Genomic DNA, 16,874 nt, shown 5'->3' with positions numbered 1-16,874 from the left:
GTTGCTGTTTTTTTCACATTTGCAACCACAGGGAGGGAGTGTGTGACCCTCGGCCATCTAGTGGTTGTGTTTATATGAGAGTAATTTTCATTTCTATCTCAGTAAATCAGTGAGTCAAGGGCTCTTTGGGATACAGCTTACCTCCACTGTGAAAACTGGAACAAAACAAGCAACACACAGTCGATCACAATGAACAAATGTTGTCTGAGACCAAATAAAAACTGCAGATCTGATCTTTTTGTCTTTGTTTACTTTTATATGTACTTGTGTCATCTTATGCACTTTATGTACTAACTGCATCAAGTTACAATGTAAATACAATAATACTTTATCATATGGATGGAATAAAGTGTCGGATCTAAAAAATGCCTTACCACCCCAGTTTGGTGTCAATTGCCATCAAATATGACGTCTATTTATATTTATTTTAGAATTAGTGTGTTAAAAAACGAAACATATATAATTTAATGATCTGTTATGGCCACATTTTAGACTCAGTGATCAGCTTAAGTTCAATAAACACACAACAATGTCTGAAGATATAGATATTTAACAATTTATTGTTTTCTAATGCCACATTTATATATTTCTATCTAAGTCTATTCTATTTCTATTACCAATGTGCCACAATAGTGTAATGTTATTGAGTTAAAATGTGATTAAATCAGCAGATATTTCTGCCACGCTCTTACCACACCATGAATATTTCTCTAGATCCGCCCCTGGGTGGAGTTTAAAGGAACCAATGAGAACACAGAGAACAGACGGACTATATGATCATTACTTATCTTTATATCTACTATGTTGAAGTATATATGCATTTAAGGATCTATCTAAAAATAATTGATTCATATTGCTATCCTGTTCTTGTCTCACAACCGTTGGTTCATTTTTACAGGCCAGAAAGTTGATCAAAGCTCATTAAAATGGCTTTTAAGTAAGACAATAGTGACTACTTCCTCATTATTTTTCACTCGAGCAGTTAACAAATGTTAATGGAAATTCTCAAACTCTAGTGTTTCTATTAATAATATTGTTATTACCATTTTAATAAGAAAACAGAGCTTTACCTTCAAAGTGAAGCACAAAAATAAGGATTAATTCCAGTAGAGACATTTTGTGTCTATTCTCTGTCAGCAGGCGGACGCTGTGTGAGGCTTTTCTTCTCTACTATAGATCTGTAAATGGCGGCAATGAAACAAAGTTCCTGTTTGTGGACGTCTTAATGTGTGAAAATAACTTTTAACAGCAACACCCACCACCCAGCCCCCCACAAGTGTCACAGAGTTAGACTATCACTTCTATGTTCCTTATAAGCAGACTGCACACGACAGCCACAAAAGAAAGAAACTTGTGTTTCACAAACTTGATACTTCTTGAACAAAAAGATTAGAATATAACTTTTTATTAAGTTTTTAAATCATTTAAGATACATTAAAAGTGACTTTACTAGACAGATATACAGATCATAATCTAAAGGAAGTGATGAGACTTCCCCAAAATATACAAACAGTACATGTTAAGATACAGTAACATCCTTCTTTCCTTCTTTTTTATCAGATGAAAACCTTGTATGTCCAACTGTCAACATGCTGGAAACTCAAACGGTAATCTTTTATCAGCTGGATGATGGTACATTTTGGTCTCATTTAAAGGTATTTGTGCGAGTTTTTTTAGCCCCAGAGTCAAGTGTGATCAACATACAGAGTAATGGAAATGACGTCATCGTTCATTCTGTCACTTCAGGGGTCAAAAGAGGAAGGAACAACAACATTTTGACAGATCTGTCTCTGCTGCAGTGCTCCCCCACGTGGTTCTTTCTTTTCCTTCATGTACACACTGTGTGTCACTTTTAACTAAATATACAATATGTTAATGACTATTCATTGTAACAGAACATATATTATCACTTGAGAAATGTTGTGTTGTAACATAACACCAATGTATACAACTGGAGTACTTTATTTACCTTTATTACAAAACAGTAAAATATAAATAAATAAACTTTTTATAAAAGTTGAAACAGTAGAAAGGTCTGGGCAGTGTTTATGAACATAAAGCCTAACTTTAACAAAAGATATGAGTTTTGATGGTTTAAGGATATGAAACTCTTCTGCAGCCAATCTAGTTATAGTCAGATTTCAGATGGTTACAGACAGTTTTTATTACACATAAATTAAATGCACTCAAGGATCTACAAAGATAAATTATATACAGTATATGTTGTTTCTGTCATGGGAATAAAATATGTCCTCTGGATACTCTGATGATAGTTTGTTGCTAGAAAACCCACAAGATGGTGCTACTGTTCTTTAATGCCTCCATGTCTCACTGACAGTGGCAGACTGTAGTTATAATAAGCTGTACCTCAGGTTATCAGAACACCACTAACAACATAAGGTCTTTGCTGGATAGAAGGAATGTCAGTGAGTTACTTTGCTAATGCGCTGGCTAATGTATTCATAACTTAATGTGGACACAAACTCAATACTGTCAAATAAAACATAGTTAGACACACTCAGGTTGAATATGATGGTTAATACTGTCAGGCTGACATCAGACTATCAACACATTTATATGAGAAAATGTTTAAACAGAAATAAAATTATTTAAAATAATTTAAAGCTCAAGTTACCAATTTATTGCTTCTTTGAAAAAGAAAATCTGAAAAAAATAACTCTGACATATTATTACGTATACAACAGATGTTATACAACAGCTGTATTTACAACATCCAGCAAAGCAGCAGCAAGTGGTGTTCTTATCCACCTGTTTAATGTAAGCCCAACATTCACTCTTGTTTTAGGTCTGTGTTGATCTCCACCAACTCCTTAAAAACATTTCTGGCTCTTTAGCTGCTAAATGTTCCTTTATGTTCAACAGCTCGTCCCTAACTGTGTCTGTTGGTTGTTTGGTTGCTGAGCAGGTAGTTTACAGTAGAGCTTCCTGCTACTGCTGGAAACAGGGCTGGTGCATACTTTTAAAAACAGGGAGGATTTCAAAACGCTTTCACACTTTCAGTGCCTTTGATTTATGCATTCTGGTGACTTAAAGCACTTAAAATGACAAAATAATAAGTACACTGCAACATATTTTGCAGTTAATTCTCAGGGAAGACTTAATAATAACCTGAATAATAATTTGGCCCTCTGATGTGAACTTGTTTGAATCTCTGGCATAAACTCATGTTCTCTTGTCTCAGGGTTGGAAAAGTATAATTTACTCAAGCGTTAATTCAAAGGCCAAAGAGCACATCCTCAACTAACATTAGTTTGTGAGATTACAGATTACATTAAAAAAGCATTGATGGTTGGGAGGATAACTTTTTGCCTGTATTGTTGTCCATGTGGAAAAATGATGATATTTGACTTTCTGGTGAGCTGACGTTGGTGTGGAAGTTGTTGATCAGTGCAGTCTAGTAGTAGCAGGACGTGCTTCTACATTTTCATAATTGACTTTGTTGCCATCCTGATGCACCTGTGAAATACAACACAACCAATGAGATTCTGAATTGTTTGAAGGGAACAAACTGTTGATGTTTCTATCAGAGAGACTGCAGCCTCTGTGGGCACAGAAGGAACAACAGTCTCAAATGAAAAAGTTACATCTTTTATTTTCCAAATACTATTCATTATTTTTTAACTCACATTGTCGTCATCAAGTGGTTTTGTGTTCACTGAAAAACAACAATAAAAAGTACCATTAAAATTCTAAACAAATGATTTATATGAACCAGTTGTACCAAATGATGGTCTGAGTTTCCTCACCTCTGTGTCTGATGACAAGAACAGTGATTACAATCATTAGGATCAGTGCTGTTATTCTTAGAGCCAACATGATAGGGCTCAGAGGCCAATCTGTAGAATCTGTTGAACATGGTTTAGAAAGAAATATGTCACTGTTGTCACAGTAAATAAGTTCAATAGTTAATGGCCTACAAGAAAATATAACCAGAATGTTACAAATTGTTCTACTGTGAAAATAGTTTATCTCCAACATGTGAAACTTTGAGAAACCAACAGGCAAAGCTCTGTATCTGGTGAGCTGCATATTATCTTACCTGAATGAGGTTCTCCTGGCTGATCGTCTCCTGTCCCTCCTATGAAGACAGGTGTGTAGTCAGCCTCTATCTTTACATTGTTCTCATCAACAAACTGGCAGGTGTATCTCCTGTTGTGGCCACTCTGAAGCTTCACTTTCAGAACAGAGACACAGCTCATCTGTATGAGGAACTTGTACCCGACACCTTCATCAAGCAGCACAGTTCCTGTCTCATCCACCCAGCGGACGCTGTTTAGTTGACAACGATCGAGTCCATTGTGTCTCGACAGAGAGCACTCTAATGTGACTTCACCGTCCCTCTTTGAATCAGCGTCTGGAGGAGATGGAGAGACTGAGAGAAAACAAGTGATAACTGTTAACTTAGTGTAAAAAATGTTTGAGCGACTTTACTTAAAGGACAATGCTGGTTCAAAATGAACCTGGGGTTAATAACACATGTGTACCGAGTTGATCCATTCTCTGGGATATGTTTTCATGCTAATCGACCGTGACCGGTTTTAGCACAAACCGTTAATTAGCTTATAACGCTAGTCAACGGGGCACAGAGTAACGTGAAAAGAGATCACTTTTTATTCCACTAACAAGACTCAAAATAGCACCACACTTACACGGTAGCACCGGAATTGTCCTTTAAAGGTCCTGACAAGTTTCTATTCATCTTTTGTCATCTTTGTTTTACTGAGTTAAAATATGAAGGTGGACTGAACCACATGGAATCAACAACTTTCAATTGTGGTTTGACAAACAAAATAAGGAAAGGAAATGATAAAAGGAAAACTGTAAAGAATATCTCATTCACTGTGAGGGTCCCTCATGTTAAGGGCCGTCCCAAACCAGAGAGACATTCAGTTCCATGTATAATGTGAGTTTATGGACATTGTCTTCCTCAAATAAAAGGGTGTCCCCATAATGTGGAGTGTCTTTCACAGCTGAGGGAGTGAGGGAGGGGTCGGTTTGGGAAAAGAACAAAGTGTTAATTAACCTTTTTAAATAAGAATAAGGATGTAAATAAACACTGCCCACATTGCAACATTTTCCTCATGTGCCAAAAGTAGAATATCTTTCAATGAGTTTTCATGGAATTGAGACTCACTTGTCAAAACATTTAGATATACTACTGCATCCTGATTATTGCTCCTCCCCTGTCGACAGGTGTATTGACCAGCATCCTCAGCAGTGATGTTGTTAATGACCAAAGAGCAGGAAGTGTCCAGACTCATCCTGGCAGCTCGGGCTGAGCTCTTCTCAACTTTTCCTTCCCGAACCTCAATTAAAGTCTGAGATCGATCTCTGCTGTAAAACCATGTAACGATGGAGCATGTTGTGTCAGAGGGTGATGCACTGGCACAGGGCAGAATAACATCATGTCCAGGTCTGTTGTAGAGATAGATAGATTCTCCACTGATGCCTGCTGGGAAGAAAAGAATACATGTTCTGTAAGAAATGACACATAAAATCATCTGTATGGAGACTAAACAGTTAACATGAGGATTTTATTTCATTTTATTCTCAAACACAAACAAAGATTGTTCCGTTATGAACTGTTTTTTTATTGTTGCTGTTTTTTAACATATGCAACCACAGGGAGGGAGTGTGTGACCCTCGGCCATCTAGTGGTTGTGTTTATATGAGAGTAATTCTCATTTCTATCTCAGTAAATCAGTGAGTCAAGGGCTCTTTGGTATACAGCTTACCTCCACTGTGAAAACTGGAACAAAACAAGCAACACACAGTCGATCACAATGAACAAATGTTGTCTGAGACCAAATAAAAACTGCAGATCTGATCTTATTGTCTTTGTTTACTTTTATATGTACTTGTGTCATGCACTTTATGTACTAACTGCATCAAGTTACAATGTAAATACAATAATACTTTATCACATGGATGGAATCAAGTGTCGTATCTAAAAAATGCCTTACCACCCCAGTTTGGTGTCATTTGCCATCACATTTTAACACATTTTGACGTCTATTTATATTTACTTTAGAATTAGTTTGTTAAAAATCAAACTCATATAATTTAATGATCTCTTATGGTCACCTTTTAGACTAAGTTATGAGTTTAAGTTCAGTAAACTGTTGATTTCTAATGCCACATTTATATATTTCTATCTGAATCTATTCTATTTCTATTACCAATGTGCCACAATAGTGTTATGTTATTGAGTTAAAATGTGATTAAATCGGCAGATATTTCTGCCACCCTCTTACCACACCATGAATATTTCTCTAGATCCGCCCCTGGGTGGAGTTTAAAGGAACCAATGAGAACACAGAGAGCAGAGGACTATATGATCATTACTTATCTTTATATCTACATATGCTGAAGTATATATGCATTTAAGGATCTATCTCAAAATAATTGATTCTTAATTGCTATCCTGTTCTTGTCTCACAGCCGTTGGTTCATTTTTACAGGCCAGAAAATTGATCAAAGCTCATTAAAATGGCTTTTAAAGTAAGACAATAGTGACTATTTCCTCATTATTTTTCACACGAGCCTTTATGTAACATTAATGGAAATTTCAAAACTCTAAGTAGTGAATCGTGGGCGCTCCTCGATAAAGTTTAGTGAGAACAAACAAAAACGTACTCAGATCAAATACAGTCTCCAGATCAGATGTTATCGTCTTTGTTTGGTTTTGGGTGATCCTATGTTTATTGTTGTATGCACTGGATTTACTAACTGCATCAAATTATAACATAAATTCTTAAATATTCCAACACGTGTGGAGTCAGGGGCGGATTTGGAGAGGTGGTATTCCACTCTGGTTTCAAATGCTGTCAAATTGTCTCACACAACAGTGACTTCTAAAGAAGGAAAATACTGACGTGTTCCTCGTAATTTTATTAATATAATATTAATATTAATAATTTCAAACCTCTAGTTTCTCTAGTAGTAGTATTATTGTTACCATTTAAATAAGAAATCAGAGCTTTACCTTCAAAGTGAAGCGCAAAAATAAGGATTAATCCCAGTAGAGACATTTTGTGTCCATTCGCTGTGTGAGGCTTTTTCTTCTTTAATGCAGATCTGTAGGTGATTGCAGAGTTTCCTCTTTGTGGACGACTAACTGTTGAAAATAAGTTGGGAAACAGCATCACCCTGCCTTTCGTGAGTAACACAGAATTTGGCTTACATCACTTCCATGTTTTTTTTTAAGCAGACTGCACACGACAGCCACAAAGGAAAGAAACTTGTGTTTCACAAAGTTGATACTTCTTGAACAAAATGATTAGAATATAACTTATACAATGTTTATTTATTTAAGATACATTAAAAGTGACTTCACTGAACAGAGATACAGATCATTCTCTACAGATGCTCCAGGAAGTGATGAGACTTCCCCAATATATACACACAATACATGTTAAGACACAGTAATATATGTATTTTTTCTCTATGTAGGTTGTAAAATGTTACCAGATGAAAACCTCCAAATGTCAACATGCTGGAACTCAAAAAGGTAATGTTTTATCAGCTGGATGATGGTACATTTTGGTCTCATCTAAAGGTATTTGTTTTTTTTAGCCCCAGACTCAAGTGTGATCAACATACAGAGTATTATTATTATTATTATTAGAATCTGACCAAAGGACAGTACGTCTGATAGGAAGGGTCAGTTCAGTTGAACCATGACCCAATTATAAAAGAACACTGTGTATATGAAATTACATATAATTAAAGAATAAGGAACACTATGATCATATGTTTTGTAACAGCAATCATTTGAAAAACTTCAACCTAGTACAGTAAGTATTATTTAAATATCATTATGGTGATATAAATGGTCCCTACCACTATTTACCAACTGAATGAATTACACAACAATCTTTTGATCAATACTAAAATATAACTGTGAGTAATTACTAAATATAAACTTATTGCAGATACCTAATCATACATGGACACTAGATGGCAGTATTACGATATGAAACTAAAACATGTTTGACTCCTTGTATTAATATATTTATTATTTTATGTCATACAGAGATCACAGTTGGATTGAACATCAAGATAACAACTGCTGATCAATGTTAGCTGGATTACCAACTGATTACATGTTTCATGCACAATGATGCAGAGTTGGTTAAAAGGAAGAGTATGAAGTGGTTTCCAGGATGGTGTTTCTGAAGAGTCCATCTTTACTCTCAGATCAGGTCAGAAAGAAAGGGAGGGGGAGTCTCTGTGTTTGTGTGTATGTGTGCAGATCTGGTTGTCAGGAACAGAAGAGGCGCTCACACTTTAGTGATAATCACAGTTGTTTTGACATGACCTCCTTGGGGGAAGCCAAAACAATATCAGTCATAGATGAGGTCTTATTTCTCTCCTGTAGAAAGAACTAGAACACCTGGTAATCCAGGCCTGTCTTTAAAGCTGATCTTTCCTCAGAATGGGTGATTTCTCCATTCTGTTTAATATCAGTGTGATAGTGTTTGAGGGAAAGGAGCAAGTTAAGTTATAGTGTATATGCCTGGCTTCAATTATTTGCATCCTGCAGTGCCGTTACACCTTGGGCTCCTTTATGTGAATGACCCAAGTATTGATTGTTTTTCATCAGTTATATGAGTTGAAGATTTAGAAAATAAGTTGAAACACTGTGACGAGTGCAGGCTTGAATCTCAAAGAAGAGGCAGGAAGAAAGAGTCAAGTAAATAACTTCTATTTATCTAAAACCTACAAGCTCAACACACAATAGAAAACAAATACATTTGAATCTTTTTACTGGCTATCACAGCAGTGCTAATGAAATATAACACAAATATACAACAAAATAAAATGCTTCAAATGGCAAAACAACATAAAAACAATAAGATGGGCTCACAGTCCATCATACAATGTTAAATCCTAATAACCACTGGATCATACAATATATTAACAAAAGGAATGTAAATTAAAATGTATATTACAACAAGAATTTATTCCACTATTCACAAAGAATATTTTTAGTTAAAAAAATGAAAATTGTCTCGACTAAAATATCTGAATAAACAGAAACACAATGAGAGCTGCAATACTCGACAGTTTTGTGTTTTGGTCAAACAATTGTGTTTGCTGACCAACAAAGATGCAATCTATTTCAACAAGAACTCTGACTTTCACTTGTGACAATCACGCTGCCAACTCTGACTAATGAAATATTAAATTCAACTGAGTAATAGTTTTAGTACCAGTTTAACAGAACAACAGTCTTAATGCTGAGCAAAGCAACAACAAACTAGAAACAACTACACAACATTTGATAAGAACACTGAGGCACAAATCCAACTGTCCCCTTCCTCAGACAGAAAACACTCTTGCAGCAGGTTTTCTGAATATGACATTATGGGAAGTCTCATATCCTCTGATTTATTTTGGTTGGCTGAGATAGCTGTAGAGGCCGCTGGGATCATTGTCTGCTTCTGTCTTCAATGAAGTCTTGACTGTAGAATAAGTCACCTCCTCCTCCTCCTCCTCCTCTTTGACCTGTGTGACACAATCCAGAGGTTTACAGTGACATTGTGATGAGCTGTGATTGGTTTTCATTCACATCGGGACCAGATATAATTACAGTCATATTTAGGAAGCTGGCTGTGCACGGGGGAATTATCATGTTGAAACAGTCGCCACAAAATTGGAAACACATCTTAAAATATGATTTTAGTCTTTAGCATTAAGATTTAAAATGAACATAACACATGCTGTGTAATTGATCATCAGCATATTAATAAAATATTGCAAAACAATTTCACTGCAAAGCTACAGAAGGTATTACTGCCACACCAGAAAAAGTAAAACAGATCAGTATCACATTATAACATGAAAAGTTTATTGTTATAACAAGATATTTTCATGTTATTACGATATACAAACTAATTACCTTATAACAATTAACTTGTGAAACGTGTAACAGCAGAAATGATAGTGACATGTATAACAATATTAGTTATTATATTATAACATGAAATATTTTAGTTATAACAAAATAAATAGTATTTTGTTATAAAGAGAATATACAACAAGAAAAGTTATAACGTGATAAATTTGTGCTTATACAATATAGTAATATAAAATATCTTGTTATCATGTGAAAAACATCTTATAAACTTTTCACATTGTAACGTGATACTGATCAGTTTCTTTTTTTCTGGTATGACAGCAACACACTGCCGACAAAGCAAATTTAAGATTAAACCATTATTGAAGAAGAAAAGCACAGCTGAATAAATACAGGCGTATCGAGTCACTCACCTTTTTCTTAGGAGAGGTCTGTTGATTACCATGGCTAACAGTAGCATAGGTCAGATTGCTCTCTGGCTCTTCCTGAGTACAAATAACACAGTGGGTTATGAAACACAAACAGAAAGTGTTCACTGTATTGACTCTCCAGAAATGTCTTCCTGAAAACCATCTCATACTCTTCCTTTTAACCAAGTCTGAAAATTATGAATTAAACATGAAATGAGTCAGTAATCCAGCTAACGTTAATCAGCAAACATTGTCTTGATGTTTAATCCAACTTTATTGTCTGTATGACATAAAATAAGAAAGATATTAATACAAGGAGTCCAACGTGTGGTCGTGTTTCTGAGGTGAGGAAAGGGAAACATACCTCATCATTTACTGTCAGTTTGTCAGCAGTGGAATAATGCTGTAATGGATGTACAGTAAATATTGTTTGAGTACATATTAGTACATTTTAGGAAGCATATGAATATGATTGGGAGGTAACACAGTTGGTATTTGTCTTGTGATTGTTACATTTTACTCACAGGGTGTTGGGTTGGTTTTCGAACATCTGGAACAAAAAGTAACATTTGAAAGATTAGTTATCATCATTCTTTACATTATACACGTTATCTTTTATACTGCGGCCATAAAATACACTTGTTTGTGATTGACTGTCTGTTTCTATTAGCTAGGTTTGTATTATTGGTAATGAAAGGCATATATAATAATATAGTATAACATAGCATAACATCATAATAATATAATTTACCTTTCAAGCATATTGTACATTATGTGTATCACATCATAATACTTTGTTTTACTGACCTGCTGTCACTTTGGCTCTCTTCCTGTATTTGATGAGAACAGCAGCGATGACAACCAGCACTACCACCACCCCGACCACTGCACCAATTATGATGTGGGTCTGATTATGAAACTGATCTGTAGTCAGAGGATACCAGTTAGAAATTAAATTCATGAGAAAATAGGTAATCAACTTAATAGAAAATATGTGATCAGATAGAGTTTTTGGTCAAATGTGGATTTTAAATATTTAAAAATTTGAACAAACTGGCAGGTGCAGAACATCATGTCAGATTTCACTTCCATGTTCTTTCTAAGCAGACTGCACACGACAACCACAAAAGAAACTTTGTCTTCACAAACTTGATACTATTTGTCCAAAGTTATTAGAATATAACTTATACAATGATTTTAAGTAAGTAACAAATTATCTAAGATACATTTAAAGTGACTTCACTGAACAGAGGTACAGATCATACTCACACACAGTACAAAATAAGAAGTACACTGCAACAGATATTGTAGTTCATTCTCAAGAAAGACTCAATAATAACCTGAATAATAATCTTCAGTTTTCACTCATCCATTCATTTGTCTCAGGGTTGGCAAATATGACTTAATCAAGTGTTACTTCAGAGGTCAAGGAGCACATCATCAGCTAACATTAGTTTGTGAGGTTACAGGTTGTAATTACAAGTTTTTATATTTCTCTCTACTTCTTTACAGTATATTAGTCACTAGTTTCTTTCTTAAGGAACAAACTGATTAAAGTGTGAATGTTTTGTCATCTGAAGCTACATAACATTTGCTTGTTGTTGGCAAAGAAAACTGTTAAATTATTTAAAGCATTTAAGGTGTAAAAAGATGTAAACATTAAACAATCATGTTAACTGAAAGCTATAATCCCTAGTGAAATTTTTATATCTGTTGAGCTGCATATTATCTTACCTGAATGAGGTTTTTCGGGCTGATCGTCTCCTGTCCCTCCTATGAAGACAGGTGTGTAGTCAGCCTCTATCTTTACATTGTTCTCATCAACAAACTGGCAGGTGTATGTCCTGTTGTGGCCACTCTGACGCTTCACTTTCAGACCAGAGACACAGTCCTTCTGTTTGAGGAACTTGTACCCGACACCTTCATCAAGCAGCACAGTTCCTGTCTCATTCACCCAGCGGACGCTGTTTAGTTCACAACGATCGAGTCCAATGTATCTCGACAGAGAGCACTCTAATGTGACTTCACCGTCCCTCTTTGGATCAGCGTCTGGAGGAGATGGAGAGACTGAGAGAAAACAAGTGATAACTGTTAACTTAGTGTAAAAAATGTTTGAGCGACTTTACTAAAAGGTCCTGACAAGTTTCTATTCATCTTCTGTCATCTTTGTTTTACTGAGTTAAAATATGAAGGTGGACTGAACCAAATGGAATCAACAACTTTCAATCCTGGCTTGACAAACAAACTAAGTAAAGAAAATGAAAAAAGGAAACCTGTAAAGAATATTTATCAGTAAATTGAAACTGAGGTAGAATTATTATTTTTTATAAATGAAGGAGCAGGAGAACTGCAATCAACAATGGCCAATCAGATTATCTCCTCTCTTTCATTGAGCTCCATCCACTCAACCTACACTTCTTTTCTGTGAGTATCACTCATGTTAAGAGCCGCCCCAAACCAGTATATAAAGCATATAAACAGGTTAACGGGTCACTGTCCCCCTTAATCAGAAACTGACATATCACACTGACAGACACCTCGCTCACTGGTCGGGTTTGGGAAATGCGTTTTAAAGAAGAGACATAGTGGACAGTGAAAGGGTGTATAACTGGATTGAGGTTTAGCTTGAAACAATACTGAACACCTCTAAGACCATGGAGATGGTGGTGGACTTCAGAAGGAAGAAACCACATCTCCAACCCATGTCCATCGATGTGGAGGTGGTCAGGATCTATAAATATTTGGGGATGCAGCTGGAACACAAGCTGAACTGGACAGAAAATATGGACACTTTACACAGGAAAGGGCAGAGCCGTCTGTACTTCCTGAGAAGGCTGGGGTCCTTCAACATCTGTAAAAAACTGCTGCAGATGTTTTACCAGTCTGTGGTGGCCAGCGTCCTCTTTTATGCTGTGGTTTGCTGGGGAGGAAGCAGCAAGAAGAGGGACACCGGTCGACTGGACAGACTGGTGAAGAGAGCTGGCTCAGTGGTGGGCACAGAGCTGGACTCTGGTGACAGTGGCAGAGAGAAGGACCCTGGACAAACTGCTGTCCATGCTGGACAACGCCCACCACCCTCTGCACAACACCTTCATCGGGCAGAGGAGTGTGTTCAGTGGCAGACTGCTGTCCCAGTCCAGCTCCACCAACAGACTCACAAACTCTTTCGTCCCCCATCAGACTGTACAACAACTCTCAGTAAAGGCAGGGAGGACAATAGACAATGGACAATTTCTACCTGTATTTGCACTGTTTTACTTCCATTTGCACTGTTTACTGTAGCTAATGTATATATATATAATATTTTATATTTTTCTTTTATTTCTTTTTATTTTATTCTTAGGGTTACAGTTTTTAATTTTAGTTTAATGTATGTTTAATGTATATTTAATGTATGTTTTGTATTTTGTATGCTACTGGATACTTGAATTTCCCTCGGGATAAATAAAGTATCTATCTATCTATCTATCTATCTATCTATCTATCTATCTATCTATCTATCTATCTATCTATCTATCTATCTATCTATCTATCTATCATCTACCCAAAAAACATTTGCCAAAAGTAGAATTCTCCCTCAATGAGTTTTCATGGATTCGAGACTCACTTGTCAGAACACTTAGATATACAGTTGCATTCTTATTAGGGCTCGTCCCATGGCGACAGGTGTATTGACCAGCATCCTCAGCAGTGATGTTGTTAATGGCCAAAGAGCAGGAAGTGTCCAGACTCATCCTGGCAGCTCGGGCTGAGCTCTTCTCAACTTTTCCTTCCTGAACCTCAGTTAAAGTCTGAGATCGATCTCTGTTGTAAAACCATGTAACGTTGGAGCATGCTGTGTCAGAGGGTGATGCACTGGTACAGAGCAGAATAACATCATGTCCAGATCTGTTGTAGAGATAGATAGGTTCTCCACTGATGCCTGCTGGGAAGAAAATAATACATGTTCTGTAAGAAATGACATCTTAAAAATGCGATGATGATTGGCTGGGTGGGCGGATGCCAAGACAGAGACAATGGCGACGAGCTCGGGAAATTCAAAGGTAGCGATATCAAACTGGAAGTACCGACACTACTACTCGCTTACTGAAGTTAAAGGCAAGAATGTTTATGTAACGTGTGAATTTTATTTTCAATATTTATTTTGTATATATTTTTATTTCTATGCATATGGCCGGCTGCAATCTATTGAGTTCAAATAAATACCAAATGTTCTAAAATACTGTGTTTTATTCTTTATTCAGTGATTATAAACATCTTTAACGTTATAGAAGATGTTATAGAAATGTAATTATAGACCATAAAAATAATGTCACAGTTACTTTGCTGAGTAACTAGTTACTTTGACAATGTGGTAACTGAGTTACTATCTCAGTTACTTTTTGGGATAAATAATTTGTAACTATAACTAATTACTGTTTTAAAGTAAGATGACCAACACTGATCCTGACCCATTCATTCACTGCCCAACGAGAGAGAGAGGTTAGAGCTCAATTCTCTCACTGAACAACAGAAAGTGTATAGAAAGATATAAAAGGGAAACAAAGAGAAACTGTTCAATTGTAAAGATGTGTTGATATTAATTTATAAAATTTGTTGAGACTGTTAATCAAGATATGAAACAGTTAACAAAGAAAAAGGGAAACTCAAGCTGCTGCTACACTTTATTTTTCAAAGTTAAACACTGTATTTTATTTTTTAGACTTAGCAGAGGATGTGGAAGCAGGAGCTGCTGACCCAGAGCATGTAGCGAGTAAAGCAGAGGAACTTATTGAAGTTCTTGGAGTTATTTCCGCACTTTCTGACCAAGATATTGACCACAGAGTGACTGCAGATTTAGAAGAAGTAGTCCAATAGCGCCACCCAGTGTATTGGAATATGTTCACTAGCTCTGCATCGATCCATTATCTGGAATTGATTTGTCTTGGCTTGATGCGCAGGGTAACCAATCAGGCGTTAGGTTCCGCCTACCAACTTTTGATGGGTGAGTTTGACAGTTTTAAGTAATTCATGAAGCACTGCAAAGCAGGACCATGAAATGTAAATGTAAATAGTGAAATAATTATATTTGTATTTTACATAAAATGAATCGGTATTTGAATTAATTAATGACATATTTAATAACACATTTATGTATTTAATTCCAATTTTAATTAATGAATGACACATTTAAGTAATTATTTAATGGTGTATTTATTTATTTAATTATGGCACTTTTAGTCCTCCATAAAAAAGCTGCTGTTTGTTATAGATTGAAAGAAATACGGGAGAATTGTAAAATGAGGTAGGAAAGATCTGCAGAACAGCAAAGTTTATATATTTAAGTTTTTATATTTCTGACTTTTTTTACAGTGTAAGTAGACACTAGTTTCTTTTTGTAAGGAAAAACATGATTAAAGTGTGAATGTTTTGCCATCTGAAGCTACATAACATCTGCTTGTTGTTGGCACAGAAAACTGTTAAATTATTTGAATCATTTAAGGTGTAAAAAGAGAAAGCAATGTATCCTAATCATTAAATGATCATTTTAACTTAAACCTTCAATCTCTAGTAATTCTTTATATCTGGTGAGCTGCATATTATCTTACCTGAATGAGGTTTTTCTGGCTGATCGTCTCGTGTCCCTCCTATGAAGACAGGTGTGTAGTCAGCCTCTATCTTTACATTGTTCTCATCAACAAACTGGCAGGTGTATCTCCTGTTGTGGCCACTCTGACGCTTCACTTTCAGAACAGAGACACAGTTCATCTGACTGAGGAACTTGTACCCGACACCTTCATCAAGCAGCACAGTTCCTGTCTCATTCACCCAGCGGACTCTGTTCTGTTTACAAGGGCTGAGTCCATAGTATCTCCACAGAGAGCACACTAATGTGACTTCACCGTCCCTCTTTGGATCAGCGTCTGGAGGAGATGGAGAGACTGAGAGAAAATAAGTGATAACTGTTAAAAAAATGTTTGAGTGACTTTACTTAAAGGACAATGCTGGTGCAAAATGAACCTGGGGTTAATAACACATGTGTACCGAGTTGGTCTGTTCTCAGGGATATGTTTTCATGCTAATCGACCGTGACCGGTTTTAGCACAAACTGCTAATTAGCTTATAACGCTAGTCAACGGGGCACAGAGTAACGTGAAAAGAAATCACTTTTTATACCACTAACAAGACTCAAAATAGCACCACACTTACACGGTAGCATAATGAGGGTCCCTACCTATAAACCGAAGCATTGAGAACTTTGTAAGTGTACAGACAGTTCATTAAAAAGATAGTTTAGAACAACAGTAGCGTTCGCGTATACAGGCGGGCGCTATCTTGGGAAAACAGTCAGGGGTTCGGTCATTCATGCAGATCAATGATCAAGATTTACAGCTGGCGATGTGAACTAAAACAAACGTAATTTGCTCAATACATCAGAAATAATCACACCGATGTAAAACACAACTTGTCTAGTGTACTTACTCAGTGGATAACTGTCCATCTGGTCTAAGCTAATTAGCGATTTGTGCTAAAACCGGTCACGGTCAATTAGCATGAAAACATATCCCAGAGAACGGACCAACTCGGTACACATGTGTTAT

At 36.1% G+C, this 16,874-nt stretch overlaps 1 protein-coding gene across 1 annotated transcript in view; it reads right to left on the bottom strand.

Moving 5' to 3' along the window:
* LOC127368569 (uncharacterized) overlaps positions 1–16,874 on the bottom strand; it is a 140,204-nt gene that overhangs the window by 98,910 nt on the left and 24,420 nt on the right. The window contains exons 7-8 of the mRNA XM_051409504.1: positions 13,901–14,072; positions 12,214–12,360 (exon numbers count right to left, since the gene is read on the bottom strand). Coding sequence (XP_051265464.1) covers positions 12,214–12,360; positions 13,901–14,072 — 319 coding nt within the window. The remainder of the gene's footprint in view (positions 1–12,213; positions 12,361–13,900; positions 14,073–16,874) is intronic.

The sequence above is a fragment of the Dicentrarchus labrax genome, unplaced genomic scaffold, assembly GCF_905237075.1.
Source record: "Dicentrarchus labrax unplaced genomic scaffold, dlabrax2021, whole genome shotgun sequence".
Taxonomy (NCBI): Eukaryota; Metazoa; Chordata; class Actinopteri; family Moronidae; genus Dicentrarchus; species Dicentrarchus labrax.
This window is presented reverse-complemented; position numbering and strand designations above follow the sequence as displayed.